This window comes from Epinephelus moara, chromosome 14 (assembly GCF_006386435.1).
Source record: "Epinephelus moara isolate mb chromosome 14, YSFRI_EMoa_1.0, whole genome shotgun sequence".
In the NCBI taxonomy this organism is placed as follows: domain Eukaryota; kingdom Metazoa; phylum Chordata; class Actinopteri; order Perciformes; family Serranidae; genus Epinephelus; species Epinephelus moara.
In genome coordinates this window covers 11,617,117-11,633,331 of record NC_065519.1, presented here as the reverse complement: position 1 = coordinate 11,633,331, position 16,215 = coordinate 11,617,117, and the positions used below count along the sequence as shown (strand labels likewise).

General features: G+C 39.8%; 1 protein-coding gene across 2 annotated transcripts in view; it reads left to right on the top strand.

Moving 5' to 3' along the window:
* Positions 1-16,215, top strand: part of palm1b (paralemmin 1b) — a 39,321-nt gene that overhangs the window by 19,095 nt on the left and 4,011 nt on the right. Inside the window, exons 1-3 of one of the 2 annotated variants that reach the window (XM_050061092.1) lie at positions 3,053-3,233; positions 6,155-6,197; positions 8,001-8,081. In XM_050061092.1, coding sequence (XP_049917049.1) covers positions 3,232-3,233; positions 6,155-6,197; positions 8,001-8,081 — 126 coding nt within the window. In that variant the 5' untranslated portion in view covers positions 3,053-3,231. Of the gene's footprint in view, positions 1-3,052; positions 3,234-6,154; positions 6,198-8,000; positions 8,082-16,215 lie in introns of those variants that run through there. The other variant, XM_050061093.1, reaches the window with a different exon arrangement.

The following is a 16,215-nucleotide window of genomic DNA, read 5'->3' as shown; positions in this document are numbered from 1 at the left end:
GGATTTCCAGGCTAGCAGGAGACAGCAGACAGTTGAGAGCTCTGGGCCTTCAGTTAACTACCATTCCCAAAATTAAGGCTCAAACTTTTACTGATTTCAGGCCAAGATCTCATATGACAACTTTAAGCCCAAATTAAACACTGATGAATTTGAGAAGTTTGTCCCAATGAAAAATGGGTTTTGAGAAAAAACACAGTTATATTCTTCAAAGTAAGGAATTGGGAAAAAAAAGTATTGTTTTGGTATTGACCCCAAAACTCAAGTTTGTACCAGCCTTGGTATCAAAATATTTCACATAACACACCCAGCTCTAATTAGATGCTTATAAATGCTGATTGGCTCTGAAACATGTTTTCAACATTATCTGCAAGTGTGAACATTTTAAGACATAAAATCTATTGTTAAAGCTTGCAAATTAAGATTATTTCAACATAACATTAAAGATTTTGGTTATACCAACCCATTAGTAGCTGGACAGCTTTATGTCAAGCTGACTTATGGATTTAATAAATGCTGCATTTTTTAACCTTCTGTGACCTGATTGTTTAATAGTATACACTACATATTCCCTGTTATTATAACATAGAACTCACAGGGTGTCTACAGGTCCTTAAAAAGTCTTAAAATATCTTAAATTCATTTGTAATAATAAGGCCTCTTTCTATGTAAAAGCCCACATTTCTAATGTTACACATCTTTAAACAGCTACTGTCATATTACTTTATACTTTCACCTTCCTGTTGGCATAAGGTAGACGTACAACTCACTCTGATAACCATATTCCTATGAAACACTTGTCTGACACCTGTAGACTAATTTGGGGGTTAAAAACTTCTGTTAAACTGCAATTTACTTTGTGTCAGGTATACAAAACTCTCATAAATCAATCTATCATTTAATTGACCTATGGCTAAGCCACGCCCCCCTCCACTCACTCAGACAAAAAATCAATATTTAGTGACCGGCGCTATGGCAGGTGTCACAGTACACAGCATTTCGCAGGAGGTAATTGATGATTTTTGGAGACATAACGATCAGATGTCATTGAGAAGTAACCAAAAGGGCCTAAACTACGCATTGGAGGGATATATTCATCCCTTGTTGTTGAGAAGGTCGATGAAAAGCTTAAATTAAAAGCCAAAATTTACAGGTCCCAGTGTAAGCGTGATAAACCGCATCTCGTTGCCGTCGCCATCAAAGACAACAAGATAGAGGACCAGCATTGTTCCACTGAATTTAAGGTTTTTGGCTCAGAATATGAGAAAAGGATAACGGCCTTTTTACCATCTTTGCCAAGAGTGTCTCTCCGTTAGTTTGGTGCTACAGTATTTACACTGAATCATTCAGCATAACGTTTGCCAACCTTTGTTATCTCTGCCATTACAGATAAGTTAATGAAGCTAAGCTCCAGAAGTTAACGTTAGCTTAACTAGAGCCCTTTGGACAACAGCTAACAATGATGTACGATCACCAAAGTACAAAACTAGAACAAAATAGGCTAATGAACTCCCAGCAAACAAGGTGACATGATGAACAACGCAGCTAGGAGCTAACGTTAGGCTAACTTTAGCTAACGTTAGCTAGAGATGTTAAAGATAACTTTATATTTCTTTCCAGCAAAGTGACAATATGTTGCCTCAAACACAATGTTGACTTACCTTAGAACAGATGTAGACATCATTGTTAATCTTATTCACGTTGAGTTGATGTTGTGGTCTAACGTTACCACACAACTTTATCCAAAGGAGACACTTTTCTCGGTTGAGATGTGGTTTAAAGTGTAAAAAATACACCTCGTCACCCAGCCTCTCAGGATACCTTGTGTCGGAGTTGCACGTACCCCATGCACACCGATTTTTAAACTTCAAATATCAGAAAAAGCTCATAAAACTGAACAAAACTGACTTTCTGTAATGCATTTCAATGGACGTCCAGGCAGAGAATGTCTGAGTGTATGGGAATGGCTATACGCACTGTGATTGGCTCATTGCATCTGAGGGCGGGGCTTAGCCATAGGTCAAGAATCACACAATCCTGTCAGCTCCTTCAACTTGTCCTTTTTTGCCTCTTCATATAGCGTAGGCTGCTGCTTTATAGCTGTCCATGTTTTTACAATGGCTGCAGTGTGAGTTTGAGGCCTCCTGGATGCTTCTGGTAATCCATGGTTTCCGGTTGTGGAATCGTTTAACTGTAGTTTTGTGTACAGTTGCTTCTGTCATTTTACATTATAAAACCACCACTGACTCAGACCAGACTTCAGTTGTCTCCATCTCTCGTGTCACATTGTAGTTTGCTTACATATCTTGCCCACGTGGTCGCCTCTCCAGAACATGGGCAGCGCCACTTTGCAGCTGCATGGTTATTATACTGAGTCGTTTTGTGTGCAGGCTGTTGCCAATAAACTTTTGAGTAGTGAATTGGGATTTACAGATGGTTCACAAGATGGTTTATCCAGGGGATAAAAGTGTCCTGCATTTTTCACCGCTGATGTATCTAACAGGGGTGTTTAACATTAATAGAAAAACCTGTCACTTGTTTTGCCTGCACCTCCAGTCTCCATGCAGCTTCTGCCTGTCGTAGCCACGCTGTGGGTGTGTTCTGGCTCTAAGCTGATGCTCACGGTGACCTTTCTCAGGTCAGGATGGACAGCCGTTCCAGGCTCCTCTATACCTCCTTTATACCACTGGTGAACTGATCCAGATGAGTCCCCACGATGCTCAGTCAGCTCGCTGCCCTGCTTCTGCTGTGACCTGAGGGCCGGGAAGGGGACGGAGATTAAGGGCGAAAACATGTTATAAAATAAACAACACCTGAATAAAGTTCTTGACATTATGTACTACTGAATTCAGAGCTGTATTTCATTATTGACTAATGACTGACTTCCCTTATTGAGCCTGATTTTGCTCGGTGCATCTCCAGATGTTTTCCTGTTTGTGCTGGCTCAGTGGGAAAAGCAACATTTTAAAAGAATGCGTCTAGACAGTGCAATGTTTGTGCGTGTGTTTATATGTGGGGTTGATCAGATGATTGTGGTTTCACTTCTTCTCCAAAGGGTCTCCATGTGATGGTGATGTGGTGGAGAGCAGTGTGCTGTTTGATTGTTGCTGTGCCAGAAGTGGGTGCCTGAGTCCTGCATGTTACAGAGTGTCCTTCCAAAAACACACCCCTGAGGTTTTATGCGAGGCCTACGGCTGCTGTGATTGGACAGCAGACTCCGGAGCATGACAGGAAATGTATGCTTCTTTATGTTTTGAGAGGAGCCACTGTGCTGTTGCATTTGCATACCTTTGTGTGGGAAATAAATAGTGTAGCAACCAGGCCAGCCCTGCAGCAAGGGCAGCATAGGAGGGATTTGCTCTATTGATGTGCTCACAATCCAACCTTTGTCAGTATTCAGCTGAGAAATGATGCAAGCAGATTCACAGTATCAGTGGGTGTCCTGGCCACTCATCAGGAGGAGTGACACGATCAAACAGTTTTAACACATTTTACTGGCACTGGAGAGGGGTGGGCGGGGAGTTATGTAGAGTCGTTGTGTCATCGCTCTTTTGTAAGAGTTTGGTTTGGACCGGAGCGGAAAAATCAGAATTTCATATGTGTTGTGATGCAGTTACAGTTCAGGCTGGAAAAGGCACACTGCTGCTCCTCCACCTCCAATCTGTTGAAAGCAGCTACATTTCAGTTTCCAGAGGTTCTTGCTGAAGTAGAGCTGCAACGATTAGTCGATTAATCGATGAGTCAATCTACAGAAAAATAATTGCTTCACTTTTTTGATAATCAATTAATCATCCAAGTAATTTCTTTAATTCAAAAAGTGTAAAAAAAAAAAAAAAACCTTTTCAGCCTCTCAAATATGGAGATTTCCTACATTTCCCTGATTAAAATCATATTTAAATGAGTCTTTTTGGCATTAGGACTGACAAAAAAGACATAAAGACATCACCCTAGACTTTTTTCACTATTTTTTACCTTATTTAGACCAAACTATTAATCCATAAATCAAGAAAATAATCTGCAGATTACTTGATAATGAAAACAACCATTAGTTGCAGCCCTTCTATTATATTATAGCAAAATAATTCTATCCCTGCAGAGGTGACACGTGTCATCCCTTATCATTTTATATGAATGATTTGTCCCCCTCAATTAACTTTATCAAGTGGCCAAGACAATCTCAACCATGCCTGACAGCATAATGTGGTGTCAAAGGTAATGAATGTCCTCATTCATAAATTCAGATTGAGATATTAGACCGTACATTATTCAATTGTCTTAAATATGAATATGTGATATTGTAACTAGGACTGCAACTGTAGTCATCAGCAGTTATTTTGCATTTCTCAAGTAATGGATTTATCACCTGATTTGGTTTTGATTTCACTTTATTATCAGAACAAAATCTGGAATTTATCTCTATGAAAAGTAGATTCATTCATTTTCCATAACCGCTTATCCTGTTGGGGGCCGCAGGGGTGCTGGAGCCTATCCCAGCTGACATTAGGCGAGAGGCGGGGTACACCCTGGACAGGTCATCAGACTATCACAGGGCTGACAAAGAGACAGACAACCATTCACACTCACATTCACACCTACGGACAATTTAGACTCACCAGTTAAACTGCATGTCTTTGGACTGTGGGAGGAAGCTGGAGTACCCAGAAAAAACCTGCACTGACAGGGGGAGAAAAAGCTGATATTGTTCAAATAAAATTTGAGAGGGATAAAAAATGTCAGAAAACTGTGAAAAATGTTCATCATACTTTGATGATGGAATTGATGTCTTCAAATGTCTTCTTTATTCTGACCAAGATTCCAAAACTAGAACAACGTTGCAAGTGGAAATATGACATTTGTCAATAAACAAAAAAGCCAATGCTAATTTACTGTTGATCAATTTATTAATTAATCAAGTGACTGTTTCAGATCTAATCTTAATTTTAATTTTAACACAAGAATTTTTATCAAATTTGGTTTTAAACAGTAAAACACTTCCATGTTTTGCCGTGCAATGAATCTCATGTACAGTAAGAAAAGGTGACTGTGTGTATTTAGGGCTGCAACTAACGACTGTTTTCATTATTAATTAATCTGCAGATTATTTTCATGTTTAATCGTTTAATTGTTTTAACCAATAAATGTCAAAAAATTGTGAAAAATCCTTATCACAATTTCTTAGAGCTAAAAGTGACGTCTTCAAATTGCTTCTTTTGTCCAACCAACAGTCCAGAACACAACAGCCATTATACATTTACTACATCATACATCATTAACTATCATCACTGACAAACAAAAGCAGCAAGTTCTCACATTTAAGAAGCTAAAACCAACAAATTCTTGATATATTTGCTTGAAACATGACTGAAACAATTATTCAATTATCAATATAGTTGGTAATTTATTTTCTTTTAATCGACATACCAAGTAATTGACTCATCATCACAGCTCTAAGTGAATTACACTCATAGTATACCCTAACCCAACCATTAATGACACACAGCTCTTGTTAAGGGCAACCATGGCTTTGAGCATTCCTCAGTAAATGCCACTCTTCAAGGTTGAAATGAAACTAACACCTCTGTAAACACATTCTTGCAAAGTGAAAATTGGGTCCTCTTATATAGGAATGCCATTTAAGATGGTATGCCAGTCCCTGTTATGAATGCATCTCTTATTACAACTAATGTCAGAGGTCATGAACAATTTTCTACTTGGAAGAGAGAATCTCAGACATTAACTGCAGAGGAAAAAAATATATAAAATTTGATATAAGATACATGATTTTTGAGGGATCTCAATACTGTGATATTTGTGTCCCGTCCCAGTTGAGCAACAGTCTCAGTCCCTCTACTCTTGCCTCAGCTCTGCTTCTGTCCATCCTCCATCCCAGAGCTCTGGTCTGGAACCTATTAGAGCAGGAATCTCCAGCAGCGCCCTGCTAGCGCATTAGCATGCCTTCGCTGACTCTCCCTGACAGGAAAGGGACACTGATTTAAGGCAGGCAGACAGATATTTAACCTCAGTCACCGGGAAGTCTTTGGAAGGTAAATGACTGGTGAGCGAACGCAAGGAAAGTTGTTTATCAGTGTGTGACATGTCTGATGTAGGTGGTCATGTGTGATCATAACAACTCTCTCTGTCTCTTTCTTTCTCTCAGGATGGCTGAGGTGTCACAAGAGGAGAGACTCCAGGCCATCGCTGTAAGTATTTGTACACACACACATACATAGTGCACATCAGGGCACACTGATGGCTGGAGAAACAACAAATCATTGCTGCTTGTCAGGATCTGACTGCCCGCTCTTAATGACTCAACCTTTTAGATCCCATCTCCTTCACCCATTAGAGGGCATTGAAAGCTAATGCAGCGGCTACATTTTCTGTCTGTCTCTCAGTGCCTCTCTTCCCCGTGTCTCTCTGTTGGTCTTTCATCCTGTATAATTATGTATACTGGGATATAAATTTTCACTAAACTTTTATGGCAGAATGGTTACTTAAACTAATTTTTTCCCAACAGTATCTTTCTTGATTTAACAACAATAAACAAGACATACACATGCACACATCCAGTATGTGTACATATACATCAACAGACACACAAAAGAAAAAGAACAAAATTTCGGTACAACCACCAAATGTTTAACACACATATAATCCACCCCACCCCCCACCCCAAAAGTGTGAATTAAAGAATAAATAAATGGTGAAATGGGAGGGGGGAAAATAAAATAAAATAAAATGAAATTGAATTATCTTAAATTAAATTAAATTAAATTAAATGTATATAAATGAATGGAGGAAATAATTAAATAAAAGATGAAAATAAGTGATGAATGAATTACTTTATTTTGAACAAAAATAAGAAAATACATCGTAAAAGACAAAAGAGACGAAGATAAGTGTCCAAAAAAAGAGTAGATAGAAGTAAAACTTATATGAGTTAAAAGACAAAATGTAAGAAAAGACTAGGAACATATATTATTTCAACTAATTCCCAAATTTAATTGCAACTAATATAAAACTATCCCCAGTCTATTCACTAGCCAATTAGATAAATTAGTATTAAACCCAGTTTATTTACAGTCCAAGTACCACCCAGTGTTACAAAATAAATATGCACTCCCCTAACACAACCTTTCCTCATCTATATATCTGTCAAAAATATCTTTTTTTTTGTATAATTTCATTGGTCTTCCATTGACTTCCAGTCCACAAGTTCACCCCAAACCATGAAATACACAGACTCTTCTTAGTTGTACACACACATTGTTTTTTACAGTTAAATCCTCTTCTTAAATTATAACCCCTCTCCCGTTCACAAAACATTTTTTGAATGTTGCCCATGATTTTTGCAGTTTTAATTTTGACCAGATCTAAAAGTTTCAATGCATGTGGCTTTAAAAACAGTGTGTTTGCGTGTTCCCTGTACCCCACATTGTGTACTGTCCTGATTGCTCTCTTTTGAAGGATGTATAATGGTTTAATACGAACATACTGAAACCTTTGAAATATCTGTCAACACAAATGTCCTCCATAGAAGGCACCTAATGTAGAATGGTATGATGTAATATGGTTGCAACCCCAACTTCAATGTCAAACATCAACAGTTCAAACATTGTTCTGTAAGTGACTAAGTGTATTAAGTGAGTATGTGGCCATAAATATTAAGTACATGAAGTTAACTGTATACCAACTTCCATCTCTTTCTCTCTAATTGTTTTTCAGACACATTAAGCAATTATATGGACTTAAACATAATGTACTTAGTCATCAAAACTTACCTTTAAATCAGCAGCACTACCATTAAAGACAAGAGCTGGGTACCATCCAAAATGTTTTAATATCTGTCGATAAGTTACCTGAGTTTCAGTACTAATGGATCATAAATCTGGTGCCCTGCCCCGTTAAGAACACAGTGTGGTGTTCTTTAAAACATCTGTTTCATAATGTTCTTAGTGTTGTTGTGCACTTGCAGAGTAATTATGGTGTGTGTGTTATAACAGGAGAAAAGGAAGAAGCAGACAGAGATTGAAAACAAGAGGAGGCAGCTGGATGATGACCGACGGCAACTCCAGCATCTCAAGGTACACACACAAATAATGTAGAACATCGTCTGCAAACAGGTGGAGTTTGCCATATGTAGAAGGTTTTGATGGCGCTAGTTACAGTACACTTGGATTGTTCTTTTTTAGTTCAGCCTCACTTTGTAATTTAAGCAGGCAGTTTACAACAAACTGGATCAAATACTGGTATGTTCTCACAGGCAATATTTTGGACATGAGACCAAAACATAGCACCATATAGAGCTTTGATCGCCACAGTGTGCACAGGACACAATCAGAGCTTGTCCAAATCTTTTGCACAGGGAAGTATACTGCGATGATTTGGACAAGCTTCATTTTGTTAATACTACATCTTTAGCAGTGAGCTTGGAATACATGTTTCCAGTTTCCCTGTTATTTCCACCTCAGACAGGAAGATCCAGGACAGAATTCCACACAACGCCCAAAGAAATTACAATAATGCATCTGGTAATTAGATTTATTCATCATGGTTGTACTTAAACACACAGTGAATCAGTAATGGACAATAAAAGGCAGCAGGAAAGTAGCAATCTGTCCAAAAATGCACACAGTTTTTACCATATTTAAACAATGTTATATCTCCCCCATTTATGAAGGCATGCTTTTCAACCCGCCGCCTTCGAGTGTGACTATAAAAGTGTTTGATTTACAACGTGGTCCTGTCTACACATTGTACGAACTAGGGTGGCACGATATGAGGAAAGAATGCAGTATGTGATAAGATTGTTAGGGTGGCTGTGGCTCAGAAGGTAGAGCAGGTTGTCCACTAATCAGAAGATCAGCGGCAAGATAATGAACCCCGAATTTCTCCTGATAGCTGCTCCATCAGTGTGTGTGTGTGAGTGTGTGTGAATGGTTAGTGAATAGCAGGTGGCACCTTGTATGGTAGCCTCAGCCACCAGTGTGTGAATATGTGTGTGAATGGGTGAATGTGACGTAGTGTAAAAGCACTTTGAGTGGTCAGAAGACTAGAAAGGCATTATACAAGTGCAGTCCATTTCCCATTGTTGAGTATCCCGATATCTATATTACTTGAGATAAATAAACAGATATTAAAGTGTTCTCAGTTCTGTCTTTCTGCTGCTTTCAGTGCACTTAAAGAATAAAACAAACTGCTTGATGAATTTTAAGAAATGAAAAATATTTCCAACATTCTTTGACTTAACAAACTGAACATTGATCTGAACACAAAAGGCAGTTTTAATACTGATACTGTCTTCAGCTAATCGAGTTGTTGATGTGTTTGTTGTGCAAATTGATGCAAATTTTTTTAAAAAGTATACTTTGCAGCTCTAGTAGGAACCAGTTGTGTTTTAGTATAACCCCACTCAAGGTATCTCATCCACAATCCCCATCTGTTGCTTTGAGAATCTGTCCATCCTTTTTTGAGGGGACAAACTTACTGTACCATTCCTACAATACCAGAGACATCACCCCAACCTTTACTTGCAAATTCCACAATCTTGCATTAGAGCTACAACTCACGATTATTTTCATGGTTGATCAATCTGTCAGTTATTTTCTCTTTTAATTGATTAGATGTTTGGTCTATAAAGTCCAGTCCAGACCAAAGATTCGCAACAAGACTAGTTGAAACAAGCATCTACTTGCAATGCGTCGTTCTGCAGCGTTCTAAAAACCTGCCGGTTCACACCAATGCAACTAGATGAGATGGTATATCATCTCTATGCAACAACTCTCTGTACTTATATTCGGATTTCCAGCTTTTCAGGCTTATTTTCTGGCTGAATATAATTTGTAGCTTCTTAAAATATGAGTGAGGATAGTGATAGTGAGATACTGGCTACAGCTGCATTTGTAGTAGAAACAAAACGGGCATCATATGGACTGTATTCATAATAAATACGCCACAATAATGTAAGTAAGCAGCAATTAATCAGTCAGTGAGAATGTGTGTGTGTGTGTGTGTGTGTGTGTGAGGGGGCAAAAGCACATACAGCGAGCAGCAGCAGTGACCCACCATCCGACACCGGCACACTGTGAGGACGGAAACAGAGGGCTTGGTGGGGATGGAGCACCCACCACAGCAAGACAATACACCATCTGCGATCATTTTGACTTGACCAGCAGACTTCATTACAAGCTGATTGGCTGTAGAAACAGGTGACGTGCTTTACATTCTAAGACCAGCTGGTGGTGATTTGACTTGCTGAGTTGCAGGTGACATCATAAGCTGGCTTGAGTCGAGCTCAGACGGCCAGTTCACACTGCTTCAACTTTTCTCTGCAGCGTTCTCAAAGGGTTTTGTCTGGTTGCGAATCTTTGGTCTGAACTGGGCTTAAAACATAAGACAATTGTAAAAAACAAAAAAACAAAAAACAGGTTCATTGATTATCAAATTAGTTGGCGATTAATTTAATAGTCAATCTCAACAGCTCTATCTTTCACGGACAGACAGACCTGAATGTGAAATGAGTGAACTGGTGTTCATGCACCTCGCACTGTAATCGACACTTTCTGAGAACAGTCCAATCTAACTTTGTTTGAAATGTACTGGAGCCCTCGCACTGATAAGATTAAAGTATATTTATGAATAAAATTCTTTCCCAGTGTAACCTGAACCCCTACAAGCCTTTCCCTTACTCTTACCAGAAATACTCCCGGTCAGGTCTGCCACAATAACACAATTAATCTCAGCAATTCCTTTTAAATCTATCAGTCCCACATAGTGAGATACTCCCTAACCGCTGCTGTCACGGAATGTTCAGAATGGACGACCGATAACACCGGCGGCTCCTCCACATGCTGTTTATACACACACACACGCACACACACTCCCTAAAAAAGACACTCAAATCTGCATGCATGTGGACACACACTCATTATATCAGAGCCAAGGCTTTTGTCAGCGAATGTGTCAGCACTATCAAAGCTACTTCAGCCCGAGACAATTCGACAGGTCACAGATACGAGCAAAGGTTGCGGTGTGTATGAGCCGGCGCAGACGTGTGTGTGTGACCTGTGCTACTGCCCTTGCGTGCTCCCACTTTTTCTATTTTCAGAGCAAACCTTTGTATGTGTGTATCTGTACGTGTGTGTCGGCCTTTGTGTGTGTTGCTTCATGAAAGGACACAGAAGCCTCGGACAATGCGGAGGGCTTTGGCAGAGGAAACAGATTTTTGTCCCACTCCCAGCAACAGGAAAGGGCTCTTACACCCACCGCACCCCGCTTTCGTCTCACACGCACACACACACACACACGGAGGGGAAGTGTAATCACGCTGTACAGGAGCATTAGAAGGCTCTTTGTGCAAACCGCAGCAAGTATTGCTTTTCCAGAGGCGGCTTTCATGTGGAAAACCCAATAAATGTCTCCGTTTACTTACCACATTTTTATAAGCGTGTACCTGCCACACCATTTAAACACACTAATACAGGATGCTACACACACACAGTCACACCCTCACAGCGCAGACAAAATGGTGGGATGAGGTAATACAGTGTTGTTAACACAGAAAGCATTCATAAGAGTTCTGTTTTTAATTAGCCAGCCATGGCAGATATGATTATACATGCTGCAGCTGGCAGTCTCTTTAATTAAAAACTCTGAATGTCAAACATATAGTTTATAGACTTAATTACATTGTTTACAATAATTTCTGGGAATAAAATCCCTTTATCATACATAAAATGAAATGGTGAGCACCTAAAAAAAGCACCACCTAAAAAATCAGTATCAGTTGAAGTGTTTGCTATATTGAAAATATTTTCACCACTTTACCTTGCTGTCATACAGCCCTTTTCATTGGGAAAGATAAGGTAAAGTAGTGACCCCATGCAAAACAAAAACATGTTAAATTTCACATTTGAAAAATGTGCTTTGCATATGAAAATATGTAGTTTCCCAATTCCTATGTGAAACCCATGGTCTTACATGTGACACCCATCAAAAACCCAGCGTCTCATAATGTGATCAATGTTAAACCCTCGTTAAACCCTCGTAAAACCCACATGCATCCCACGTAAACCTGCAGGGTCATGTAAATCTTGCTTACAGAAAGACACTTACATGTACCTCCATGTGTGTCTCGGTAGTACTGACATTTTCTGTGAAGCATTTAAAGGAAATGGCCACTTTAGAATGAAAATACAGACAGTACTTACTCACCCTCATGCCGACAAGAAGTCCAGTGTAGTTTTTTAATCCACAAAACTCGTTCGGGGTATCGGAGGATAACAGCTAGTCAGAATAACAGCTAGACTTTAAGTGCACGGAACCCACATTTTGAAAATGTAATAAAACTCCGCTAATGCATTTCAAAAACATCAGAACGGCTCGTCCGTCGTAATCCAAGTGCCCTGAAGCTGCGGCATGCAAAATTGACTTGAAAAGACAGGCGAGACTCAAGAACTAGCACCACCACTAGCAATCAGCTAGTCTCGTGTGAGTTGCCATGTAAACACAGCATGCCTACAGGCTAACTGACAGTGAGAAATGATGCTATAAACGTTGAGTAAATTGCGTCTTTTCAAGTCAATTTTGCACGTTTTATTACATTTTCAAAATGTGGGTTCCATGCACTTCAAGTGTAGCTGTTATTCCGGCTAGCTGTTATCTCAATACCCCGAACGAGTTTTGTGGATTAAAAAAAACTACACTGGACTTCTTGTTGGCATGAGAGTGAGTAAGTACTGTTTGTATTTTCATTCTAAAGTGGCCATTTCCTTTAACCCAACAAACACCAATCCAAGCAGTCATGGACAGGGCCAGCAAATGTTGTCCACAGCAGTATATTGCAGCTTCCGTGCTGGTAGGTTTGGTTTATCAAAGACACCAGCAATGCAACGCAGTACATAAAATAAGCCCTGCAGAAACATCAAACAGCTCAGACCACCATGTTTACTTACATATCTTTAAACACAACAGTTACGGCTAAAGAATGACAATACAACAGTTTGCCAATTTCACATATCTCCCCAATGCAAAACAGTTGCCAGTTGTCTAATCAGAGGGTTTAGGGTGACGTCACAGTGATCCACTTCATAGGGAAGCAAAAAGTAATGTTATGGATGACCAGTAGTACTTACCATTGACATTCGTCTACAAAGTTATTAAAAGCACAAACATAGCACAAAAATAGAAGTGTAAGAGCAGTGCAGAAGTAGTAAATACTTTGCTCTGAATAATATGAATGCAACTGAAGATAAATATATGATGAGATACCAGTGCAGATACAAAAGCAGCACTATATGACATTCAGAGTGTTTCTGTGAGTCAGAGTCTGACTCAGGGCGTCTGCTAGATAGTAGATAACGGCCACAGCAGTTTCTCTGGAAGACAACACCTCTTCTCTGGAAAATGAAGCAATTGTGTTTGTCTCATTTGGAAATGATTTTTTTTTTTTTAAATAACCCACATGATGTGAGAAGCAGCTGGCCCGCAGGTATTGTTAACATTATCTAATCTGGCCCCCATTCAAAGAAGTTTGGACACCCCTGTTGGGGCGGCAGTTGTTCAGTCCATAGGGACCTGGGTTAGGAACTGGCAGGTCAAGTCCCCATCTGGACCAATACGGAGTGTGGACTGGTAGCTGGAGAGGTGCCAGCTTGCCTCCTGGCACTGCCAAGGTGCCCCTGAGCGAGGTATCAAACCTCCTCCATGGGCGGCACCCCTGCTCTGACATCTCTCCATGTAATGCATGATTCTTCGTCGTCGTCGTCTTCTGCTATATAGACGCAAGAGTGGCATCAGTCTGCTCATCTAGCTCATGGCAAGAAAGCCTTTTCCCAAAATTTGTTGGACTATTTTTAAACTTAAAGCTACGTTTTAAACTCAGACAATAGTTGATAGAATAATAAGAATAACAGTCTGGATAAACTTTATGATGGAGGCACTGAATACGAGACTGTGTTTTCAAAGAATAAGAAGTTTTAGGATTTCACTTTGTCGAAGGAAAGATCCACAATGAATTAAAAAAAAGCTCAGTTCACTACAGCTGCTCAGTACATTTAGGGGTGTGTGTGTGTATGTGTGTGTGTATGTGTATCACAGTTCCGCCCTTTGTCTGCTACGTTAGCAGCTTTTACTCCAAAGAACAATGGAGAGGGACGTAACTTTAGCGCCCCAGCTTTACGACTATTCGTGCAGACTGTTGTGTGTGAGTGTGTGTGTGCGTTTGCCTGTGCATGAGTGAGTACATTAAGTGATGTCAGGCGTTTGGGTAGTAGGGTGTGGCGAGAGGAGTAGAGAGAGAGAGAAAGAAAGAGGGAAGCAGGGTTGGATTCAGTACCCAGGAGACCATGCAGGGCCGGGGTATGAGGAGTGTTGAATTACACCGTGAGAGTGAGTGTGTGCTGTAAAGCTCCTTTGAGCTGGGTGTCTGGAGCTGAATGACTCGATGGGGAAAGTAAGAGCTGGAGGAGAGCGACTTAAAGAGATAAACACAGATTGGAATTAAAGGAAACACACTCTGACGTTTACGACCGTATTCAATATATCGTACACAAACCGAGTTCATGAACTCCATGATGGATACAGATGCATGAAAGAGAGAGGAAGGGGGCAGGGGTCGAGTCCGAAAGAAAAAAAAAATGGGGGGAGTTTTGCTGTAGAAATTCCTGTTGCATCACTGGAGAGGAATTCACATCAAGCACAGGTCCAGATTTTCAGTCCAACTCGTGAAAACAAGCACTTTTTCTAGCACTTTTCCATATGGCCAAGCAGGGTTGAATTTCACTGCACCGTCTAACAGCTGCGAGTGAGACACACTGTTATATTTACCTCAGAGCATGCCAAGTATTTGCTCTGATATTAGCTTATCTGCAGGAGGGAATGTAGATGGGGAGTCCAGATAAGGACACAGGGCTGTTTGGAAATTGATAAAAGAAATAAACATAGAATGAAAAAAGAGATAAAGAAGTGGAAGGTAGGAGAATAATAGAATGGAAAATCCACCTCAGAGCAAAATATATGCATGTCACTCCCACATGTCACATGACACTGAAGCCGTCATTTCCAACATCACACATGCAGTCAATTTGAGTCCTGGTTTCCTGTTAAAAAGGACATCCTGGGCTTTCAAGTGATGTAACACACGTGAGGGTGTCACTAGCAGAACTTATCTTTTGTCTTTTCACAAGGGGGAATTGCTGCTTATGGCACTAAGAAAATTAAGTTATATTTATAAAGGGGTGGCACGGTGGTACAGTGGTTAGCACTGTCGCCTCACAGCAAATAAGTCAGCGTGGGTTTTCTCAACGTCTACTCCGGCTTCCTCCCACAGTCCAAAGACATGCATGTTAGGTTAATTGGTGACTCTAAATTGGCCGTAGGTGTGAATGTGAGGCGGAATTTATACTTCTGTGTTGAATCAATGCTGTATCTACCTGTACCTACGCCATAGCCTGACGTGCACCTCCCCAGAAATGTAACCACATGTTGCGGTGAGGCAGACCAGTCTATTTTTGTAAGCTGAAACCATTTCCCTCAGTGGAAACAAAGTTTTTATTTACTTTAATTTAAAAAGAATATATAATTTTTTGTCATGTGTGTGATTTATCCTGGCTTCATATGAGCAGAGGAAATCTCTGCTTGTTGCTAGGCTAATTACAATGTAAAATGCCATAGCCTTGTACTAATAACGTTAGCAGGTTGTATTTGTTTGGAAAACGTGTTCAGTAAAAGACAGTTGTTTTGAAAGTGAAACTTGTGAGTTGTAATGGAGCCGAATTTTATAACCTTACCTTTGTTAAACGTTGCTGTTGTCCCTGGCTTTATATGAGTAAAGGAAAAGTCCGCTAGCTGCTAGGCTAATTTATACAATGTAAAATGCCATAGGCTTGTACTAATAACGTTAGCATGATATATTTGTTTGGAAAACGTGTTTAGTATAAGACAGTTGTTTTGTCGATGAACCTTGTGAGTTGTAATGGAGCCAAATTTTGTAACGTTACCTTTGTTAAATGTTGCTGTTGTCCCTAGTTTCATATGAGAAGAGGAAAAATCCGCTAGCTGCTAGGTTAATTTATACAATATAAAATGCCATAGGCTTGTGCTAATAACGTTAGCATGTTGTATTTGTGGGGAAAATATATCCAGATAAAGACAAATGCTTTGTCTGTGAATGCTGCGAGTTATAGTGAAGCGGATTTGTTTGCTTGTTTGAAATTGTCG